Consider the following 23,552-nt stretch of genomic DNA (forward strand, 5'->3'; position numbering starts at 1 on the left):
ACGTCTGCGACACAGGCTAAGACAGTACAGTACAGTACAGTACAGTACAGTACAGTACAGTACAGTACAGTACAGTACAGTACAGTACAGTACAGTACAGTACAGTACAGTACAGTTAAAATCCTCCAAGACGGTAAACGTGTTACCGTACCGCGTGGAGTTACACTGGCGACTACACGGTCGACCAGTGCAGCGAAACGACTCTTATCCTGTGTAGACTTCTTTGTCTGTTCAATGGAGACATTTAATAATTTAGCTATATTTATCTAAGACACTCTGGTTAGGGCGCTAAATAGTGCAACTGTATACCCTGAAACCATTCCCTGTTCAGCGGCGAAATTAGGCCAAATAAGAGAGTGTCTACCCGGAAATAAATTTTGTTATTTTGTCTTGGATTGCAAGGATTCCAGTGCGTGTGCCTCATCCCCATGTGGGCATTATGGAACGTGTATAGATACATGTACCGAGGGGTCTGGGTTCAAGTGTATTTGCACTGAAGAAAGGACTGGAGACAAATGTCAGGACAATAAAAGTGAGTAGGCTGTCCAATCAAACTGTTGGAGCAGAAGATATCAACTACTGCTAGTACACTGAAGGGTTCGCTTGATCCCAACCCCTTGTTACCGGTCCCACCCCCCCCCCCCAACCCTAACCCTAACCCACCCCCACCCCACCCCACCCCCCTTCCAGCAGTTTATGTTATTATAATTTTTTTTCAATTGTGAGTATTATCTGCTTTCCTTGGGGCTTATTAAGAATAATTCACAACTCTGGGATTGAGATTATTATTTTCATTATTATTTTGCTCTTATTGTTGTTATTGTTATTGTGCAAACAAACTTTGTTAATATGTTAGTTTGTCTAAAGTTTAATGCTTAAGACTTTCATTGCTTCTAGTCACGTGGTACAGAAACACTAAACTGAAAAGCTAGCAGCAAAAGAAACAACAAATGATCTTGTATACTGCAGTCCCAAAATCATAGTTTTGCTTCTTGGCTTGCTCTTTGTTAGGGAACATTATGATCGTGTGAACAAATGAAAAAAGTGTTTATTATTTTAATATTTTTTTAAAAAAAAAAAGCTACCGTGCAAGATTATGAGGTTGTCTTCCCAGAAGAAAGCGTGACAGATTTCATCATGGCTGACATCACGCAGACATTGTCACAATTCACGTTATGTTTGTGGGCAAATATTGTCTCTCCTGGCTGGAGTACCTTCTTTTCTCACGTGACCTCTGATGGTGAGGAGGAGCTAATGTTAAGGTGTCAGAATGTGTCGCTGTGCCAGCTGGGGTTGATAGAACAGACGAAGTAAGAACAACTTAAATTGATGCAATGATCATAAAAATGAACTGTTTATCAAAGGTTTTTGCTAAGTTATTGCAGAGAAAAATTTAGACAGTCATTCCAAGCTAAAGGGTTGATATATCTATTTTACACATTAGAGAAAGATTGTTAGTCGTCTCTTCTTCCCCTATCCTGGCCTCTCACCACGTTTTGAACAAGTTGCGATTTTGAGCGAAAAAAATAAGGTCACATCACATGATCAAACCTTTAAAAAAACGTTGCTATGCACAGCCAATTACTGTATACCGAGTGCACTTTATAAACAGACAGTACGAAATAAAAAGGACATAGAGAAATCTTATATGAATCTTGCTTCAGTACACAGGTCGCCCAGTCTTCTCAGTATTTGCAAGTTATGTTTGAGGTTTAAAAATCCCTTTAGTATAGCTCCTTTTGAGAACTCTTGACCACAGGCAGACCAACTGAAAAACTAAAGAGTAGCAGTTTGATGATTCGCGAAGGAGACTTAGATTGTGTTGAAACTGGCCAAAGCCGATCAATGATTCGATGGGATGGGTATCTCTGTCAATTAATCACGTGAATTTTCTTCATTATTTCAGGTCTTTCTATGTTGTCCCTTTCAACGACAGTTTTTGGCACCATATTTGCGTGAGCTGGGAGAATGGACAGGGTATTTGGGATTTAATTATTGACGGAAGCGTGATGGCCCACGGAAGTGCTTGGCGTCAAACGCTAAATCTTCGACCAGGATTATTGATTGTTGGTCAGAGACAAACTAGTCATGGAGGGGGATTTACTTTAGAAGAGTCTTTTGCTGGAAAAGTCGCCTCCGTAAATGTGTGGGACGTGAAAATTGCTTCGAGTTTCATCAAGGAAATGGCAAGGACTTGTAGTCAAGTGTTAGGGAACGTAACAAATTGGGCAATGTTTCGAAATGGCTTCAATGGACATGTCCAGGTTCGCTCGCCTCATAGCTGTGTTTCACCACGTAAGTAAACCCAATGAGCCTCGTTTGACCTTGTTTTGTTTAAGATCTTCACTGCGAGAATAGTCACAAAATTTCGCCGCGCTATCGATATGTATTCCCATCATCTCTTTCCTTTTACTAAGCCGGTTACTGGTCCTTAATGGGGACCGCAGTCTACCTATTTAAGGGCCTGATTACATTGAGGTGGAGGACCCCAGGAAGGTGAGGTAACCCGCCTGTCCATATAATCTCTCATATGGTCACCCCACCTATCAGGTAAACGTGATCAAATTAAGATGAGATATTATATGGACAGGCAGGTTACCCCACTTAAGCGGGTTACCTCACCTACCTGGGTACCACTGTCTCCTTGTAAACAGGCCATTAAATCACGTTTTCGGTTTTTTTCCCTCTTTTCGCGAAGTTTTGCTGGCGGGAACTACTAGCACAATTTTTTTCCCACCCTCCTCCCCTTCGGCGACGTGTATCCGTCCGCCTGTGTATTTTCTGCTTTTTGCTATCCCGGCAATGAGTAGCTATTGTGTATTACAGTTTGTTTTTGTTATTTTTCTCCGTCAACTTAACAAGACTTAACGGCATTTAAAACATTCCGAGGCTCCCTATCCCGGCAAATCGCGATCGTAGGTACAACCCTGGTGACGTGGAAACTATTCTTTGTCTATACCGTTTAATTAGTAATCTCTTTTTTAATTTTGTTCCTTAAAAAAGACAATTTCGTTTTCAGTGGCAGAAAATGAATTCATTTTGGATTTTCCATCACGTCAAACATCTAACTACGTCGAAACAACCATCTCACAAACTCTAAGTCAGTTCACTTTCTCTCTGTGGATGAAGCGAGGCTACGATGGCGATCTTGATGCTGGTCTTTTTTCCTACTCCACGTCACAATCTGTAAACGCGCTCGAAATTATATTGGGAGGCAGTGGAGGCTCCAACCTATATGTTATGACAAGCACGTAAGTCAGCATTTTGTCAAATGGCTTTCACATGGCTCTATTTATCTTTAGGTTGTGTTCTACTGGGATTTAGCGTTCCATGCAAAATCGGTTTTGGCAAATTTTCGAAGTCCCTACAAAAACAATTTTCGTTGAGACGTGACTTTTTAATGACGAGAAATAAATTATTTTCCCACCTGGGGGTAGCCATATATTGAAAAAGGTGTCAAAACTCGTTTTACATGGCAACGTCAATGTTCATGTACGCGTTCACGAGGACTTTCAAATATTCCCAGATAAACTGTAGGAAACGTCGTTAGTGGTCATAGCTTGAATGATTTTGAAGTTTGATAGATCGAGTTAAGGTACATTAAAACCGCCATTAATATTTCTTAACAAGTTTTTGTTTTAAATTTTAGGTCTTATAATTACCGTTTACCACCTACCACTGATGACCTTTGGCATCACTTTTGCGCGACATGGTCAAATACCGAGGGTAATGCTCAAGTCTTCTTTGACGGAGTATTGAAAAGTTCAAGATGGGGATATCGAGTGAACGTTGTGATCCCAGCTGGAGGAATACTGCGAATAGGACAAAATCAGATAGCTTTCGGAGGAGACCATAACCCTGTACACAGTTACCATGGTAAATTTGCTCGAATAAACATGTGGAGTAAAGTCCTCGATGACTCCGCCATTGTTGCGCTAGCGAGAGGGTCTGGTGCCGAGAATGGAGACATCATTTCCTGGACAGAGCTGCGCACAATGACTCATGGGAATGTTGCCGTGCATTCAAGCAATCTACAACTAACAGGTGGAGGCATGCTAATTTTTTTTTCTTATAAAATAGTGCAGCAAACAAAGTCGCATGCTCTATTTATCTGATATTACCGTAGATACTGTAAAATCTTACTAGTTTTCCTTCATTTTTCATGATGGGGTTAAATGAAAATAACAATTAAAACAAGACCCTCGCCTACAATGACACTCATTTATTAGTCGTTTATAAAAGTTATAAAATTTGACAAAACGATTAATCGCGCTTGAGTTTATTGTAACAAAACGAGGAGAAGAAAGAAAGAAACCTCAATCGCCAACTGTGAAGTATTAGACGAAAAATATCGCATCGCTGTTCAAGGAATTTTCAGTGTTCACAGACTGGTTGTTTGACTACGCTTTTTGTTAAAAACAAACCAAGAAGACTGGTGTCCTCGCTCGTTGGCTGTTTGCTTTTGTTTTTAAAGATTTATGTACTAAAAATCGGGGGAAATTGCCGAGGAAAATATCAAGACAACGGAAAAATAGAGATTTCAGTATTTTAAATTCCAGAGCGCCTAGCCAAAATAAGAAAACTAGTAGAACATCGTGTCGCCGTCTTTTCGAAAACTTTTTACCTTCTACTCCAACAGAAGTAACCTTCGAGATCTCCCTTAATCTCGCAAGAAGTTAAATGTGATTGTGCGGACTATTTTATTTTTAGCTGAAAAAATTAACAGATAAAAGCACGCAAAAGTGGAGGTATCGTGCAAGAGGTTTATTTTATGGTATGAAAGATAAAGGGAGAGTTACTAGAGTATAATAAACCTAAAAAGATAATACCATATGTATTACAATATTTTACTTTGCTTATTTTTTTTTAGCCCAGGAAAGTGACTATGATCTGAATTTTGCGTCCAAATCTACTGCTAATTACGCTGTTTACAATGAGATGCCTTCGCTGACTGAACTGACCGCCTGTGTGTGGATCAGAGTGACTCATCAGTCTGTACACTATATATTTACCTACGCATCCAGCTCCTCCCCAGACGCCATTGCGTTGGGTTATTATGCCAACTATAGTTCACTTACACGCCTATACTTTAACATCAATGCTTGGTCTTTTATGTAAGTTGATTTAACCTGTTCGTATATCTCATAAATCAGGGGTACTTACTATTTACAATGGAAATCCGGAAATTTCGGTTTGAAGATCAAATGGTTCTTGCCATTCCGTTCGGGGAGCTTCAGAAAACATGTGATTTGAGGCGATGCAATTTTTGTACTCTTCTTAGTCTTTTCAGACAATAGAGAGCTTTAGATTCTAAGACGAGTACGACTACGAGTACGAGATTTTCTCAATACTAAGTAGTGCACGCGCGTGAGCCAGCGTCATTTTGGCGGGAAAATGTGGTAGCCGTCGTCATTCTACTACAAGTTTTCGGGCAAATGTCGTGGTGGCGAAAACAAGATATCAAATGTTAGAAGTTTTATCATTTTGCGATCCGGAGAGCACGTAACCTCCTTCACGAAAGATAACAGTGCTAACTTTTTTAGTGAAAAATGGTAAACTGAAGCTTTCCGAGAAGTCTATATTGCGATAATACGCACTCGTAGTCGTCCTCGTCCTCAAATCTAAAGGTCGCTAATTTGTTCTCCCGCCACGACAGCGTTTATAGTTTTATGTTTATGCACACGGTTTCCACCCGGGTGGTTTGTGTAAATGGTAAGCCTTCCAGATTTTCGTATAATATAAATGTTAATCGTTGTTAATAATGGTAATTGAACTGAGTGGAGTGCAATTTGGTCTGAAATCATACGAATGATTTCAAAATCGCGAGTTCGATTTGAAATCATCAGAATGATTTCAGACCAAAATTGCACGGTACGAAGTTCAATTACCACTTTACTACAGCCATTTTGAAATCGCAGAATTCTATCAGTACCAATATTTTATTGATCAAGTAGCCAGTTTGTTGAAAAGCGGAAACAAAAAGGTATTTACATCTCATTTTGTATTCGAAACAGAAATGATGCGATTTATAACATAAATAACGCGATTTAGAACAAATGTGATTTAGAGCAAAAAATTTAGTGATTTGTGAATTAATCACATTGCTGAGAGCTAATCAGATTGCAGGGATCACTAGTGATTTCAAAATGGATATGATAGGGATATTATGGTCTGAGTAAAAGTGGTAAATGGAAATGCTAAGCAGAACGAGCAAGTACAGGGACCTGATGACCACTATAGTGCCCAAACACAAGGTCTCGATCTTGTATACACCTTTGAATACACGGGTTTTTCTTTAAAGGTGTCCATGGGAAAGCTTTAAAAAAAGGAGTAGTTCAAATAAGTGCCGGGGAGTACCAAACACGGTATTGTACCCGGGTACGAAGCGTTGTCGCTGCCTTATTTTTACAACTTGATTTTTAAGACATCGTGACTTATCGCCCGGGCTGCATGATGGTGGCTGGCATCACGTGTGTTTTACGTGGTCCAACTCTGATGGAGAGTTGTGTCCTCATGTGAATGGAGAAGTGCTTACGTGCTTCACTGACTACAAAACCGGCGAGACCATTCCAGGAAACGGACAATTCATTCTTGGCCAGGAACAGGACGCCTACGGTAAGCTGTTTATTCGAGAACGTTAGAGGTATTTTATTTATAGGAGTACGTTAAATTTTCAGGAGCAAAAAGGTGCTTTTAGATTGGCTAATTTTTTCTTCTTTTTTTTTTCGAGGCAAAATTATATAATAATTCCATGAAAATACCTCTTTAAGTTTCTATGTTATTTACATCAATCTAATTTTTCAGTAAAATTGAAGATACGTAGCCATTAATCATTAAGAATGACGTCACAGGTACCCAGCGGAGCCAGGTTCTGAAGCTTATCTCAGATTCTCTCTAATGACGTTGGTCTTCAAATAATAACTTTTGGGTGTGGTCAAAACCAGTTTTTATTTTTCTTTACCTTTATTTCTTAGGCCTAGGCCAAACGTCGAACTGCTCATGAAACAAAACAAACAATGAGTTAGGTTCATCAAAAGTGCGATGTCTGTCTCAGTTAAGTTCGTCTGAATGAGTTTGGATCGTCCAACACGTTCTATCCGCCTGCTTCAGACCGATAAAACTTATGAAAATCGTCTCCGGGACAAACGTCAATCTTCACATGCGACGAACTAAACTAATAAATTCAAACTTTGTTCACGGCAATGTCTATACTTAGCTTCGTTCAGGATATTTTTTTTCAAATTGCTGTTTGGTCTGATTCAGTTGATTGGTTCGACGCGTCCTCAGTTCGACGTCTGACCCAACAGACCATCTTAACTTAATTTAGGTCGAGTCAAATTAGAGTTTGGTTCGTCTCATATAAAGTTCGACGTTTGGCCTAGGCCTTACTCTTTGTTAATTTGCTTTCCTCAAAAGGTGGTGGATTTGCTGCACACCAAGCCTTTTTCGGGAGAATGAGCAGAGTGAATGTGTGGAACTATGTTGTTCATTCATTAATGATATCAGAGATGTACAAAGGTTGTGGATCATGGAATGGGAATGCAGTGCCTTGGTTTCACTTCAAAGATAGTATCACTGGAGATATAGAGATAATCAGGCCTTCATCGTGTTCGCTTGTAGGTAAGTGCGCTCAGTCCCTTCCGGGATAGCCTGCGTAGCATACGTTTCCAACAACAACAACAACAACAACACTTTATTTCACCCCATAATATACAAGAAATAAAAATTTATAACAATAGTACAGACGATGATAGGAGCGCTGGCTGCCCGAAATAACCTAAGAGTTAAAAATGCCAGGCAGCCAGTTAAAAGAAAAGATGTTTAAATGTTTAGGTCAGGGACACAAGAACAAAGAAAACGGAGAAACGCACACAAATAGTTAAGTAAACTACCAGTATATAAAGAGACTAAAATTCAAGTTACCCAGACAATGTACAGATGTCTAGTAATCTTTGATAAAGTGCTGTTTCATTTTTCATTTTTTTTTTCCGTTTGGTTTCGGTGCAGAATCCCGTTCGAGTTCCTCGGTCTTTCTTTCGGCCGCGCGAGAAATGAAACGAGAGCCAAAAAAAGAAAGAGGAGGGAGGGGGAGGGGAAGGAAGGAAGGAAACGCTTGCAGACAAACCCCTCGATTTTGAAAACCTGCGTTCGTCAGCGAACGCAGCGCTTGATCGGCTTGGATAGTCGAACAATATTGACATGTGTCGGTCAAAGGTTTGTTTTATACTGAAAGTTATGGTGGTTGTTGTCTATTGTGGTAGGCAAGATTTGCCCTCCATTGCAAGAGCATTTTCTTTGACCTCTTTTGAAACGTAAAGTTTTTCTTGCGACTGAATATGTTTTTCAGGTCGTTTAATTGGCGAGTTCTGTCTGTTAGATCTTTGGCCTTGTACAAATACGCGTCGCGGATCGAAAATACTAGACTTGAATGCTTGTCACATTTTACCACTTCAAATCCAACTTTCTGGAGGTTTTGATCTAAAACTTCAAAACTTCACCCTTGGGGTCCTTCCTTTTAGACGGATTAGTTAAAGAGGACAAATGTACAAAGCCTGCATTGATCGTTCGGATTCATTGAGATCTCAACATTAACGCCGTCCACGAGTACCAAAATACCAAAAAAAAAAATTGGGGGTTCCACACACGCGTCCTCTAAAGTTCATTACCGCTCCACGGAAGGCCGAACATTTTATTGGTCAATTTTGACGGCTGATGACAGCATCAAATGTCTGTGCGCGAACTCAGACATGACAGGCCAAGTGGGAGGTTTTCAAAATCCCGGGGTTTGTGTGAAAGTAGTGTCCTTCGCAGCCGTTTTTTGGCTCGTTACGCAACGCTCCTTCCCTTCCTTGTTGCGTGACGAGCCTAAAAACAGCTGCGAAGGAGACTAGTTTGCAAGCGTTTCCTTCTTTTCTTCCCCACCCCCTCCCCTCTCTTTTACTTGCGCCATTTGACTCTCGTTCCTCGTTCTTTGCTCCTAAACCGCACGGAAACGCTTGCTACGCAGGCTACTTCCAGGAGTTTATACAAGAGGAAATTAGTCGCCTCGATCTTTTGGGGGAAAAAACAGGGTGGAGAGACAAATTAATGTTCATACAATCAAATTATTCAATAAAAAAACTTTTGTACTAGGAGTCAACTCATTAAAACTGTTAAAGGTCCATTTTGCAGAGTAGCTGTTGTTTTCAAAGTGTGAAACCTAAAACTATACCTAGACCTAGAAATTTTATTGAATTGATTCGAAACCACTCCAGTCTAAAACGCATGCGCCGCCCGTGACGTAGCTCCTTTATTTGCTAACAAGGAGAAATGCTTTTAATGAGCTCTTGACTAAGTAATCTGACTTTTTCTCCGTCTGCATTTCAGTTCCCACTGTACAGGCAGCTAGAGATGCTTACTGTGGAAGCAGGTACTCTAATCCTACTTGTGGAACAGCTATAAGGGCAGCGTTTGATAGAAAATTTAATCAAGTTGGAAAGCGGTGGCGCTGCTACTATGATATTGCTCTTACTACTGATTCGCACACTCAGTTACCTATTTATGATACGGACACAAACTCGGAATGTTTACATTCTATTGAAACAGATTTATTGGCCCTAGTTGAGTAAAGGAGGGACATTTCAGCTGAGAAAAGACAACAGGAGCCTAAGCCACGACGAGGACGGCGGCAGTGAAAACGTTGCTAAAAGTGAATTTGCTTCCTTTCCATTTTTTCACTGCCGTTCATTTTCGTTTCGGTAGCCGCTACTCGCCGTTTCTCATTTGCTCACCGCCGCTACAAAAATTTTCATGCATTTCTTCCCCTTCTTTTTCATCTCCTTTTTTTATCTCTCGCTCAAGCTCTTTCTCTGTTATCCACGTCAGTGTGGAAATTAGAATAAAGTCGAAGATACTCGGCTTTTTACAGCTTCAAATTCATCTTCATCTGCGCATACATGGCGTACATAACTTACAGGCTATTGTCATTTTCCTTGTCCATGAAATTCCATGAACTCCTGCCATGCCTAAGTATACTGCTGGTTAGAGTTAATATGACATTTAACATTGGCATACATGTAGGGGTGGACGGATGTACGGACAGTTACGTGATTACCAAAATTGACCACTCCAGAAAATACCATAACATACCATAATACTCTTCGTTTGTCACCCCAAAATTTTGCATAAGCATTGTTTTCAGTTTCTATTGGGGCCATTCATGGGTCTTACCCATGGTTCTCCTCTGCGCGCGCGAGAGCTCCGCTTATACGTTGGTACAAAATATACACTACCCACTTACAGCAAGTGTTATTCGAAGTGGGTTATGTTTTCTAAATTTATAACAAACAAAGTAATTCTGTATTATATTGTTTCTATTAAGTTACTGCCGTAGTATTATATTGTATTAACCCTTGGACTTAAGGGAGGGGGGGGGAAGGGGTGCTGGTGGGGAATGCCCCTCGGGTTTTTTTAAAACATTTTAGCAAGATAATTTTATGTGGGCACTTGTCCATTTCAGTAGCTATTCCTCTATGTTTGAGACAAGTTTACTGCGATTTTGGTGAAAATTGGCTTTTAAATATAGGAGATTTAAACGACAAAAGTGGTATGGTTTAAGAGTTGATATGAGCTAGTATAGAATTAAAGCTTCTCAAGATGTAAAGGGAAGCACAGTACAGCTATTATTTATTTTATGTGTTTTATTTTCTACTTTCCGGTAAAGTTCGATATCAGTTTTACTAAAATGTATCCAACTAAAGATAAAACCATGGAGACTGCGTTTAATTTCTCTTTCCTTTTGACAAAACCGTACTGAAATAAAGTTATTGTTTTCTTATGATGTCCAATTCGAAAGTGAATTTTGTCGATTATAGATCTTTGTCAGAAATCCGAGATGGCCACCAAGATGGCCGCCACGAAGGCCATATAACTGAAATTGGGACTATATTTCGAGATGGGAACATACAAATTCGTTAACTACATATCTTAAGTATTATAAAAATGTAAGCAAGAAAAATGTATCATATTAGTGCATGGGAAGCCCATTCTCCCGACTCGACCTGAATGCTATCACACTCAGTGACACTTTTTTTTTTTTCACCTAGAACTCTTGTTCGTATTCTTTGGTGATGCTAATTTACCTTACAAACTTTAATAATTAAAAGTCAGAGGTCATGAAAAAAGCTTTAGTTGTGTATCCGACTTGAATAGCCTAAGGCAAACTCACAAGGACAAGACGAGGGTCAGATATGCCCGGGGGGGACTCCTGGGAATCGATGGAGGGTAGCTATATGATAAATATAAATATCAGGGGCGGATCTAGGGCGAGGGTGCAGGGGGTGCGCATCCCCCCCCCCCCCCCGAGATGACCTGCGGTTTTTTAATACAACTGGTATTCTGCAAAAAAAAAAAAAAAAAAAAAAAGACTGTGGTTAATTGGTGTTGAAGTAGAGCAAGAGACGAGTGCACCCCCTCCTAAAAAAAATCCTGGATCCGCCCCTGAATATGACAGTTACAAGAAACCCATTTAAAACAAAAGAAGCACCTGAAAAACCTTCTCTCAAGATATATCCGTAATCATGGATATCAGTTTTGATTAAGCGGAAAGTGATCCCTCGTTATAATAAATTATAACCCCCTTTGGGTTTAACCATTCCTTAACACATTTAGAGTAACAAGCTTCGTAGCTCACTATCTCCGCTGTGTAGGCATCCAGAGCTCTTGCTCACGTCATATGCATATCCCGTGGAACTCTCTGTGAGGGCGTTCTCATAGTAACAACGCCATTTTTTTCCAACTTGATCGTGCTTCCTATCAAATACTGCTCTGGTGATAGTTCCTTCACTACAGGACGAACCAGAGAATTGGCTTTGGCAGTAAGCATCTAGCTTGGCTTGTTTTGTAGGCCCTACACAGAGAAAACGATCGATATTGTTTGTTTGGTTTTATTTTATTTTATTTTTTTTAGGATAAACTGGGTATGGGCACCAAACAAGTCAATGACTAAGGGAGAGGGGACCAAGAGATAAACTTTCTTGAATATTCCATTTATATAAACCATGCATACGCGCAAGTCTATCGCTTCTACTAATTAAAAGTGCTAAGATTTACTCCATTTCATCGCAAATTTACCCTACTAGCTAAAAATACCATAACATGTAGTCAGACTAAACAACAACAGTCTTATCAACTATATATAGTCCACCAAGAAATACGGACATTATGCTAGCCCTCTTGGAACTCCTTTCTGGGGTCAAAAGAAAAATGCCCCGTGAGTTAACCGTACCTATCAATGAACACCAGGACGGCTTCTCCACCTGCACGTCTCCAAATAAGTTGTTTTTGAAATGATGCCAAGCCACCACGTCACCGCTAACCAATCCGCAGCCTAAAGACATCTTTTCAATGGCATCGTTTGCAAGTACACTACTCCAGATATTCACCCTACTCATTCTGCCGTAAAATGCCTGAAATGAAGAGAAGCTGCCCCCTGAAAAGTAAGGCGAGATATCAGCAAAGAGTGTAAAATTAGCTACGACTGCATTGACGTTATTAATTATTTACGTCAAGTGTGTGATACCAGGATTAAATGGCGCAGACCAAGGGTGAGGTCGAGATGGCTGGATAGTGGCCAAGTATTTCGTTCATTCATTTATTCATATTTTCTCTCTTTTTTGGCCGGAGAAGGTTCTTTATTGACTGGACAAGCTTGGTCAATGAAAGATTTATTATTTAGCCAAAAGAACCTTTTTTGCCGGCGGGAGTAAATCAGGAAATCCAGAGCGGCCAAATAACACCTATTGTATCTTGCCCGCTCTTGTAGCCAATCAGAACCTGGGAATTGCTTTATCCCATCAACTCCAACCAACCAGTTAATAAAAACAGTGCAAATCTTGCCTCGATTTCATTGATACATAAACTGGATGTATTTGTGTCTTGGGATAAAATAGAATTTTTTTGGACAATTTTACTGAAATGTCTCAGGTTAGACCCATCCTTTTTTAGATGGCCAAATGTTTTTTCAGTGTCTTCTCAATCACAAGAATGCAGAATTCAACTTTCACGAAATTTCCTGAGAGTGCTTAGAGCGAGAAAGAATTATTTGATAAACGTCCTTAAAGAAAAGATCCGTTGTTAAGTCCTCTCCCATAGCAAAATGATAAAACTCCTTACTTTCACTACGACGTACATTCGCACTAAAACTCGTAGTAGATTTACGACGGTTATCACGTTTTACTGCCAAAATGACACTGGTTCACGAGTGAGCAATACTCAGTACAGCTGTATTGAGAAAATCTTGTACTCGTCTTCGCCCTCGTCTTAGAATCTAAAGCTCTCTAATGGTGCTACTGTTTCAATTGATTTCATACCATATGAGTCTTGCTCTTGGCCAAGAAAAAACTTTCCATTTCCTGAGATGGTTTGGCCAGTTTTATAACCCTCACCATAGCATTTCCTTTCACCATCGACAAAGATGCACCATTTGCCGTCTGTATTTCTCCAGGTTACGCACAAATGATGCCATCCATCATCATGCATGAAAGCACTTGAAAGGGCATGGTAGCTGCAGTTACATCAATGACAAAAAGAAGAAAATTTATATGGAGTCAGCTAGTATGACATGTCCATCGGGGAACATATAACAAGCCTTTATTGTCTACTAGTCTACAGCGCATGCGGTAAGTGTGATGATCTCTGCTGGACCTAGAGCTGCTGGTTCGGTTGTCAGGCAATTTTCAATAGACCATTTCCGAGATGCTTCAAGTCTCTGTTTCAAAGCGAGGCTAAGTGGGAAGCCACTGAAATGCAAATAGAACTCATTTTCACAAGATTGGCTGGAACTCGGAAATGGCCTATTTCCTACCTTCCACCGTTAATAAGCTGGGTTTCATTGTGAGATGATGTATCAGGATTCCTTCAATTCACCCCCACAGCACTGAGTATCAATCCTAAGAGTAATAATTGTACATACATGCATATAGATACTTTATTGAAAAGTCAATAGTAGGCAGCAACCAAAGGCTGATGTGTAACAAGACTCCTACTCTGAAACTGTGAAAGGTTTCAACAATGAAGCTAGCTGGTCTTGTTTAGTTTCGATAGCGTTTTTCTTTCCTCTCGTAGACGGTTCCTCCAAGGATACATGCTTTTACAAACTAATGGTTCGCGGGTCAAAATATCTCCCAAATCCCATCGATAAACAAATGCTCACCGCCAAGAAGGATAGTTGATGTTGAAGTCAATCTCAGCCTCTCCAGAATCGTACCCAAGGGTTAGTGCATCATAATAGGAGCTGGTGGAATAAGAGAAAAAATAATGCGTCCCAGAGTAAGATGTTCTCATCCAAAGGCAGGCTGTTAAACAGGTCATGGATGGCAACGAGCTGTAAGTTGCGTAGTTGCTGGTCGACTTCGAATTAAACAGCAGATCGTAATTGCTTTCTTTAGCTGAAAGACATGAATTTAAGCAAAATTTATAAGATTTGCTGTATTGTTGAACGGCCGTCTTTGGAAAATTTGGTTCCGTTCACCATGAATTCTGCTTGACGGCAAAAGAATATTCCCTGAAATATTTCTCATTTCTCATATTGCGGTTAACTTTTCATTTCTGATCTGTTTTGAACCACTTTTCAATGTTTTTTCAAGTTATTGTAATATATTTAGATTCGAAGCTCAAAACAAAAACAAAAGTGAACCACAGTTCTAAAAGCAGCAAGGTTTTTCAATAGCGCCTGAAACCTTTAAATGACTTCATTCTGTTTTTGGCCTTATTCAACCTTATATTTTACGTAGTTTTTAAGTCTTACCAAGTGGCTGAGGATCGGCGCCATCTTGAATTGACACCAGTCCGCTGAATATTGATGTGCGTATGTCTCTCCAGGACAGAAAATTTCCAATTTCGGCTCCAGGTGTCAAAGCTAGTGCCTCTATCACAGAATCCGCCAGAACCGTATTCCAAATGTTGATTCTGCTCAGCTCACCTTCGTATGCTTTGCTACTTGAATGGCTTCCACCAACCTCCAGTTGTTTTTGTCCAATTCTCAGGATTCCTCCTTCCGGGACAGTAAAATTTTCGCGGTATCCAGAAACTGTTTTTATTCGTGATCCATCTAAGAAAAACTGGACTTTGCCCAGAGAACTGCTCCATGTTAAACAAATATGATGCCAAAGACCGCCATTCATACCAGGCAGGTAGTACCTTTTGGAATTGCTAATGATAAATCATGAAGTACAATTAACAATTGCAATTGTTTCCAGACAGGCACAATTAACCCAGAACTTGGGCATTCATATAATTCATATTAACCCATTACTGGTATAGTTTCGTTTCGACAGTATTACTTCCGTTTAAGTGACGCTTTACAGCGAAGGAAAATTTCTTGATATCTAGCTTGCTGGCAAGCTGTAAGTTTTAACTTGAAGATAGAGGCTCTCCATTTCCGGTTTAAGAAAAATTTGCCGAGGACGCTCATTTCGTCGTACTAATGCGTATTGAGCGAAAGCAGTCCTAGTTCTTCTTCAGGGGACTTAGGTGAGCAAGTTTCGTATGATGACAATGAAGCAGCTTTTCAGGCTGGATTCCGGATTCTGACTGACTGACTGACTGACTGACTGACTGACTGACTAATACACATACTTACTTTAATGAAAAGCCCGAAACCTCTGAATTAAAGGGATCAACTCAAACCTGGGCAAAAAAACACACCCACATAGGTCACAAGTGTAAGTCACCGAGATAAGCATTTTTCCTAAAACTAAAACTCTATGATTGTGATTAGGGCTATGAGACACTTCAAGTGTTCTTTATTTATGCTAACACTGACCTGTACTCTAACCTGCACTTAATTGCGAAATGTGACGTGAGACCTGCATGTTGTACCTACCGTCAAATCAGAACCATAATACTCACCTAGAAGACATGACATACAGGTTCAAGGCTCCATTGGTCCCAAAACCCAGATAGAGAGAGTTTATTTCTTCACTGGTCGCATAGTGGACAATCGCGGCATCAGCAAGAAGTCTCGTCTTCATCCAAAATGAGACTGTCAAATGATGAAGTGATGGCATCACAGTGGATGGTTGTATGTAGTTGTTAACACTCTTCGATGCAAAGTCGACCACGAATTCAGTGTCTAAAACTGAAATTAGGGCGCGTTACAAACAATTTTTCCAGCAAATAATGAACAAACCAATCGATAATGACAATATTTTTTCATAGTCGAGCCTCACGTAAGCGACCAACCGACTAAAATGCAAAGACTTAGTGGTCGCGTACAGGAAATGGTCGTTAACAAGAATCGAACCACAGGGGGCCGCTTCCGAGAAGATTTCTAGGCACATCTACTTTTTGGGAGATAATTTATTGCATGCAATGTCTAAGTTACGACATGAGTAGTTCCATGTTGTCACTAAAGTTCTTCGTATATTCTACGTAGCTTTGTGCACACAGTGAACATAAAGATCAGAGAATGCGTCAAGTGGTCGCTTACAAGAGGTTAAAAACAATGGAAAATCATTAACCGTCAGGCCCAAAAAGTGGTCGCGGTCGCTTACAGGGGTGGTCGTTTACTAGAGTTAACAACAGTAAGGCTTTGACTGGGAAAATTTTGGTGTTTATGATTGGCGGTCGTTTATGGGAAGTGAAAGTTTATGAGAGGTGGTCGCACATGGACGTTCGACTTTATTAGTTGTTTTTGCACACTCTGTTAATTTCGTGCATGCTTACCAAAGGAAATAAAACTGCCAGGTGAGAGGATATTCACCTCTCCATTAATACCATGTCGAAACTCTCTCCAATCTGTAACATCTCCTAATTCTTGACTTTTTGACCGTGACATCTCTCTGATTTTGCTGTAGTCCAATTTCGCGCTCCATACGTTTACTGATGCAATCTCCCCAGTAAAAGGTTCTTCCGGGGTTGATGCTCCGCTTTGCATCTTGCCAACAGTCAACCTTCCTGGGCCAACGTCCCTACCAACCCGCAAGTTCTTTTCGGACATCATTACGAATCCATCAAGAATTACAGCCCAGGAACCGAAAATGTTCTCCCACGTGAAGCACAAGAGGTGCCATAGTCCGTTGTTAAAAGGTGGAAGATCTATGTCTCTGTATAGATAAGAGTGACTGTTATCTTTCTAAATGCCTTTTTTTAAGATGAGCCCGGTAGCCCGGGCTGGCCCGCTTACCGGCATCGATTCCGCCTTGGGTTCATATGAGAAATTTCAGCCCGGCTTAGGAGATGAGAAAAGGCCGAAGATCCTAAGGAGGAGTTATAGCGCGAAATTTGAGAAACAACGCAAACAAGAAACACAAAGATATGACTTTTGTGCTCTTCGTAGCTTTGGCAACTCTTATAGCTGTGTCACTGATGCTCTTGAATTGAATGCTTATGATGTGGAAAATACAGCAGGCAAAGTAAGACGATACAGAATTCATTCGAAGAATTCATCCCGCTTCCATCACGGTAATCTGGCTGAAGTGTTCAAATGGCACAATTTTCCGAGATCTCGGGAACTGAGCCAGCCTACCCTCTCATATGAACACATCCAAAAAATTACAATCGATTCAGAGGCAAAGCGTGCTCTCGGAAACCGGCCCTGCACGGTCAACCGGGCTCGTGAAAAGAGGCCCTAATTGCGGCTTTCGTTTATCTAATATCAAACCAACAGGCAGCACACAACTATCCAGATAGAAATTAACGGTGCAATCACGGTTATGACCGCTCAACTAGTCAAGGGCGACAAATAAATTTTGGCGGTCAACCAGTCATTATTATGTAATTTTGCCTCTCTAATCAAAGCTCCATTTAGAATCGTCTCTTATCCGAATTCTGGAATCCGGAAAATTTTTGCTTGTAACTGAGGAAGGATCTAGAGTATGGAATCCGGAAAACAGCTCGATCAAGGAAATCAATGTGGATAGAATCCCAATAATTATTGAAATCCGAAATCCGAATCCTAGTTTTACTTACAAAGATTACGGAATCCCGTTCTTAGAATCCGGAATCCACGGCGTTAAATCCAGATTTTAATATTGTCTTGAACTCCCTTACATGGGGCTATTAATAATGGTAATTGAACAAAGTGGAGTGCAATTTGGTCTGAAATCATACGCGTGATTTCAAAATTGAACGAGCGCGCAGCGCGAGTTCGATTTGAAATCACAAGTATGATTTCAAACCAAAATTGCACGACACGAAGTTCAATTACCATTTTATTACATCCATTTTGAAATCGCAGAATTTAGTCAGTACAAATATTTTATTGATCAAGTAGCCGGTTTGTTAAAAAGCCGAAACAAAAAGGCTTTTACATCTCATTTTGTATTCGAAACAGAAATGACGCGATATATAGAACAAAAATAGTGCGATTTAAAACAGAAATGATGCGATTTAGAACATGAATGATGCGATTTAGAGCAAAAAATGGTGCGATTTAGGAATAAATCACACTGCTGAGAGCCAATCAGTTGCAGGGACAGCCAGTGATTTCAAAGTGGATGTAATAAAAACTTATATGCCGGTAATATCAGATATATCTCACTTGCCAACCCCTATTATGGTAAGTCTGCATTGTTTAGTGTCCCAACAGCGGAACGTTAAATGTTTTTGATTTTCCGGGGAAACAAGTGACAGATAAGTCATCCAATTCCACTTCCTTGTTGTCTTCAGCCACATACAAGCCGTTAGCTGTGCCAATGGTTCATCTATTTCTGTTTCAAGGTAATCATTGGCATTCTCCCTTTCAAAAGCAGCTGTATAATTTTGGGCATTATCTGAAAGTGAAATATGACTTTCTTCAGATCTTTAATGGATACTCAAGAACAAATTAAAGTAAAAACCAAAATCGACCTTTTAGTTAAAATGACTTTTCTGTATAATTTGAACATGTGAACTAAATGAACCGTTAATAATCTTTTCACGTCGCGCAACAGCATAAATGATGATTATTATATAGGATGATGATGAGGAGGAGGAGGAGAAGGAGAAGGAGGAATAGGAGGAGGAGGAGGGGGTGATGATTATGATGATGAAGATGAGAATGAGGAGAAGGAGGATTATGATGATGATAATGATGATGATGATGATGATGATGATGATAATGATGATGATAATTTCATGATAATGATAATGATGATGATGATGATGATGATGATGATAATGATGATGATAATGATGATGATGATGATAATGATGATAATGATGATGATAATGATGATGATAATTTCATGATAATGATAATGATGATGATGATGATGATGATGATGATGATGATGATGATGATGATGATGATGATGATAATGATGATGATGGTCATCGAGGCCAAGGGAAGGTGAAGATGCTCAGTTGCGTGGCAAAGACAATAATAACTCCTCTCTGAAACCGAGAAAGTCAACAGCATAAAAACAGATAAGTACTGAATGACTTCACACTTCTTTAAGTACTTCTTCTTATAATAGTAACTCTTCTTATTACCATTTTCAACGAAAGCTTCGCCTTTGATAGAATTAGAGGCTTAAGAATGGAGAAACGTGTTTTCACCATTCACTTCTTTAGCAACACCACCCGCGCTAGTTGAACCGAGTGCATCTTTTCCGGCTGGCGGATTGATAGAAGTACTTTCTCCTTACCTGTCCAATACTGACACTTGTCTCCATTCCTTCCGTCAATACACAAACACTTGAATCCAGACCCTTCCACACAAGAATCTTGACATGTCCCGTCGTTAATGCATGGCGACGAAGCACATTTATCGGGTACCTGGTAAGTCCAGGAAGTTAAAGTTGATGTCACAAGCACAGATGATTAAACTGATTAAACCTACACGCTCTAAGAAATTCTCCATGCTATGCCAACAACAGAAGTCTATGTAATAGCAGTGCTCACTCTATGGATCAGTACGCTATTAATAGATTACATACTTAGCAAATACGATGAACTAACCGTCAGTTTCCGTGACTACAAATACCCTGAAGTTAGCTGGAGATAAGCGTATTTTAGAGAGAGCACTAACTGGTTACCATCACGCCTTATCAAGGCTTCAATTCCCCCGGGCCCCGAAGCACTAGACAAAGTTTTGTACGGGGAGGCTCCGCCCCGAATTCCAACCCCTTACTCAGTGTTAAATTAACAGAAAAGATCCCCCTTCCGTGTACCTTCTATTGACAAATGGTACCTCTTTCACGTACCAAGTTTAGAGCGCGGGAAGTTTTGTTCTCTTTTCAAAGCCTTTAAATGCCTCTGTTAGCTCTTTTAGGTCCTTTTACAGACAAAAGGCAGATTTCTTTACCCGTTCATATAATTCAATAGTAAATCCCTACCGTTTCATACAACTGCAGCCTGAAAAAGGTACCCATTTCGAAGGGAGCCTTCCCGTATAGGAAATACCCCCTCCAAACCCGGGTCAAAACCTTACTTACTTAGGGATCTCCACATTTCTTTTGGTATATCTACTTATAAGCACTGTTCCAATTTTGAAGTAAGCTTGTTACTTGATGTTAAACGCACATGACACACCCCTTCGGTTATCATAGAATATTTTACCATGATTTTAAAACAGCATTAGATTATGACGATGATGATGACGAGCGTCAACCAATTAACTATTTGTCAGAACGCATAGGCCTTGATCTTACATTTCTTCCTGTGCCGTAATAAGAATAACCAGCCCTGCTCATCAGATCAGTCGATTTAGTCATTTTACTCTCACTGTTCAGCTCACACGCATGATCCAATTTCTCACCCTCTTTGTAGTTGTACGAAAGGCAACGACCATTAAACAAACATCTGAACGCGCAGTCAAGTCTTGAAGAGACATTGTACTTGAAGATCACATGACCAACAAGGGCGTACTCTGTCATTCATAAAAAGAAAGGAGTATAAAATTGAATAATGTGTGTACAACCTCGTTTCCATGGTGGGAACGAGTTTCAATGTGTGTAATGTTGTTGTTTTTAGTTGGCAGTCACGTTGCAGCCTGATGATGTTAAGAAACAGGCTATCCCGAGACACTAGAGTAGCGAAAAATCGTGGAATCAGTAAGCATGGTCATCGGAAGGAAAAGAATAACTTCACAGTGTGAAAGCAACAAAAGCCGAGCATCTTTTACCTTCCAGCTGGGACCATTAATGTTGCCTGTGAAAACTGGAGGTTTCTTTAACGGGGAGCGGGGAACAGATAATGAGCACAGGAAAAAAAAACTCGGGGAAACCATTGGTACGAGGCAGCGTTCCTCGTGCTCGTTTCCTTTTCGCTGCTCCGTGGTTTAGTCATCCGTAAAAAATTCTATTTAAAAATTTCCTGCGTTAATTGCATGATGAAGTTTTAATGTCATTGTAAAAACACCGTGTGACGCTACAGAAACAGGCTATGAGGAGAGTACAGAGAAACAAAACAACAGGCGTAACGCTTTTGTTCTTGTTTTGTTTTGCTTTTTTTCTTCCATGCCGTTTGAATAAATTTAAACCAGGAGCTCAATGGTCTTGTATAATTTAATAAAGTTATACACATAAAAGTTTGTTAATAAATACACACAGTATATCGCCATAAACGTATGCTCTTGTAACGATTTGTCGGATGTTTTGTTGGGATGTCTTTCCATTTTTTCTTTAATTTATTAAATCTCTCCTGGCCCATTCCAATGACAAAACTTTCAAGGTTATTGTTCCGTAATAGACCACATTTTTCTATGGGTTTACCGGCGTAATAGCCCTCGCGGGATGTTGGGAGAACACTCGAAAAGCTTGTCGCCGAAGGCGAGTGATTTACAAGCTTTTCGAGTGTTCTCCCAACATCCCAAGTGGGGTATCACGCCGGTAACCCCATAGAAAGTGTCGTCTATTACGGAACAATAACCTTGAAAGTTTTGTCATTGGAATGGGCCAGGAGAGATTTAATAAATTAAAGAAAAATGGAAAGACATCCCAACAAAACATCTGACAAATCGATAGAAGAGCATACCGTATGGCGATATACTGTGTGTATTTATTAACAAACTTTTAGGTGTATAACTTTATTAAATTATACAAGACCATTGATCTCCTGGTTTAAATTTATTCAAAAGGCATGGAAGAAAAAAGCAAAACAAAACAAGAACAAAATCGTTACGCCTTTTCTATGAGTCTACCGGCACAATAACCCATAGGTTTTCAACCAATCAGAACGCGCGTACTAGTCTTAGCTGTTTTATAAACGATGATAATCTTAAACGATACACTAGATAGTGCTGGTATGGAGTCAACTTTTGCAAGTGAATTTATAATTTATAACCTTTAACCTTGTCTTTTAATATCTGTCATTTTGTAGAAATTTTTTTTTTAATTTTGCCCGACCTACCTTTTTTTTTGTCATAAAAGTATTGTACCAGGCATTTACAGTCATAGAAGCTGCGTCATTTGACAAGAGAGTCAATTTAGGTCAATTATTTCGTAAATTATTGGTAAAAGAAGAAGAAAGCATACCAGGAGTGTTATTTCTGATCAATGCAGTTTCTGTTTTCAAAAGTATAGTTGCACTGTAAACCTAATCAGTTTGATGACTTTACGGAAGTTTAAACTCTTTCATTTTAGAAGGAAAAAAAACGGCGAAATGCAAAAAAAGGGGGGAGACGTTTCCTTGAATATCATTATGTTTAACATAAGCACATCCTTACCTTTAACACGAACACTAAAGTTTCCGATTCTTCTGCATGAACTCCTGTATGGAGAATATTCCCCGGTAGAAGAAGAGACATAAAGTAAAGCTAAAGTTAGTACAGCTCTCATATTAATTCCACTCTCGCAATAAAACTTTTGGACTCAGATTAATAATGGATATTACTTCAACAGACGTCAGCAGATTAGTGTAAACACAGTTGCCCCCTTAAGATGAGTGTACCCATGGGGGCTCCCCCAGGGTGTGTACACAGCCGGAGGATGCGCTACCTCTTACAAATAGATTTCATGAAGCCAAGCGTCTGTTCAGTAATGGCACACAGATAACGTCAAAATACGGTAAGAACAAAAACCTGGCAGGCGAAGTGTGTCATAAAGTAATCGGCTCCTGCTTATGGCAACTGTTGTGAAGATTTCCAAGGCATTTTCAAGAAGCCAAGAACTCCTTCTGTCTCGGTTCTTCCAATTTTTATAACTTGTAAACAGATCCTGTTAAACTTGGTTCACATCTACATACAATCTTTGGCAGTTTTTCTTCACTTTGACTAAGGTAGTTGTCAAGGCTAAGTTTCTCCAAACAGAGACAAATCCTCCACAGAGATAAACCCTCGACTCCACTTTCTGAACTCTTATTCCATGAAGCTTAAGTTAAGTTCAGTCTATTTTACCACACCACCACTGTATTGCACGCAACAGCGGCACAGCTTATTATGTTTATAGTATGTTCTGACCATGTCTCCGCCTCTGAGTTTTGACCTCATAACTTTCTTGACTCTTCTAACATCATCATCGTCATCTTCATCGCTTTTAAGATGATGATAATGATAATTGTTGATATTCAGGGTAATATCTATCTGGAACTATCGAATTTGGAGATAGAGAGGTGGGAGGGGGGAAAGTTCTCGAAAGCATATAGAAATAATT

At 39.9% G+C, this 23,552-nt stretch overlaps 1 protein-coding gene across 1 annotated transcript; it reads left to right on the forward strand.

Annotated features, from left to right (window-relative positions):
* The first annotated feature begins 4,874 nt into the window (after positions 1-4,874).
* Positions 4,875-9,825, forward strand: LOC140923242 (C-reactive protein 1.4-like). Its single transcript, XM_073373328.1, has 4 exons — positions 4,875-5,114; positions 6,425-6,615; positions 7,417-7,620; positions 9,367-9,825. The coding sequence occupies exons 1-4, from the start codon at positions 4,939-4,941 to the stop codon at positions 9,606-9,608; spliced, it is 813 nt and encodes a 270-aa protein (XP_073229429.1). The 5' UTR covers positions 4,875-4,938; the 3' UTR covers positions 9,609-9,825.
* Positions 9,826-23,552: the final 13,727 nt, after the last annotated feature.

The sequence above is a fragment of the Porites lutea genome, chromosome 13 (genome assembly GCF_958299795.1).
Source record: "Porites lutea chromosome 13, jaPorLute2.1, whole genome shotgun sequence".
NCBI classification, from domain to species: domain Eukaryota; kingdom Metazoa; phylum Cnidaria; class Anthozoa; order Scleractinia; family Poritidae; genus Porites; species Porites lutea.

What these genes read in the sequence shown, in the direction of transcription:
- LOC140923242 (XM_073373328.1), top strand. Translation starts at nt 4,939, where the DNA reads ATGCCTTCGCTGACTGAACTGACCGCCTGTGTGTGGATCAGAGTGACT. An exon ending in ATCAATGCTTGGTCTTTTAT is followed by an intron (nt 5,115 to 6,424) that starts GTAAGTTGATTT and finishes TTGATTTTTAAG; the next exon opens with ACATCGTGACTTATCGCCCG. An exon ending in TTCATCGTGTTCGCTTGTAG is followed by an intron (nt 7,621 to 9,366) that starts GTAAGTGCGCTC and finishes TCTGCATTTCAG; the next exon opens with TTCCCACTGTACAGGCAGCT.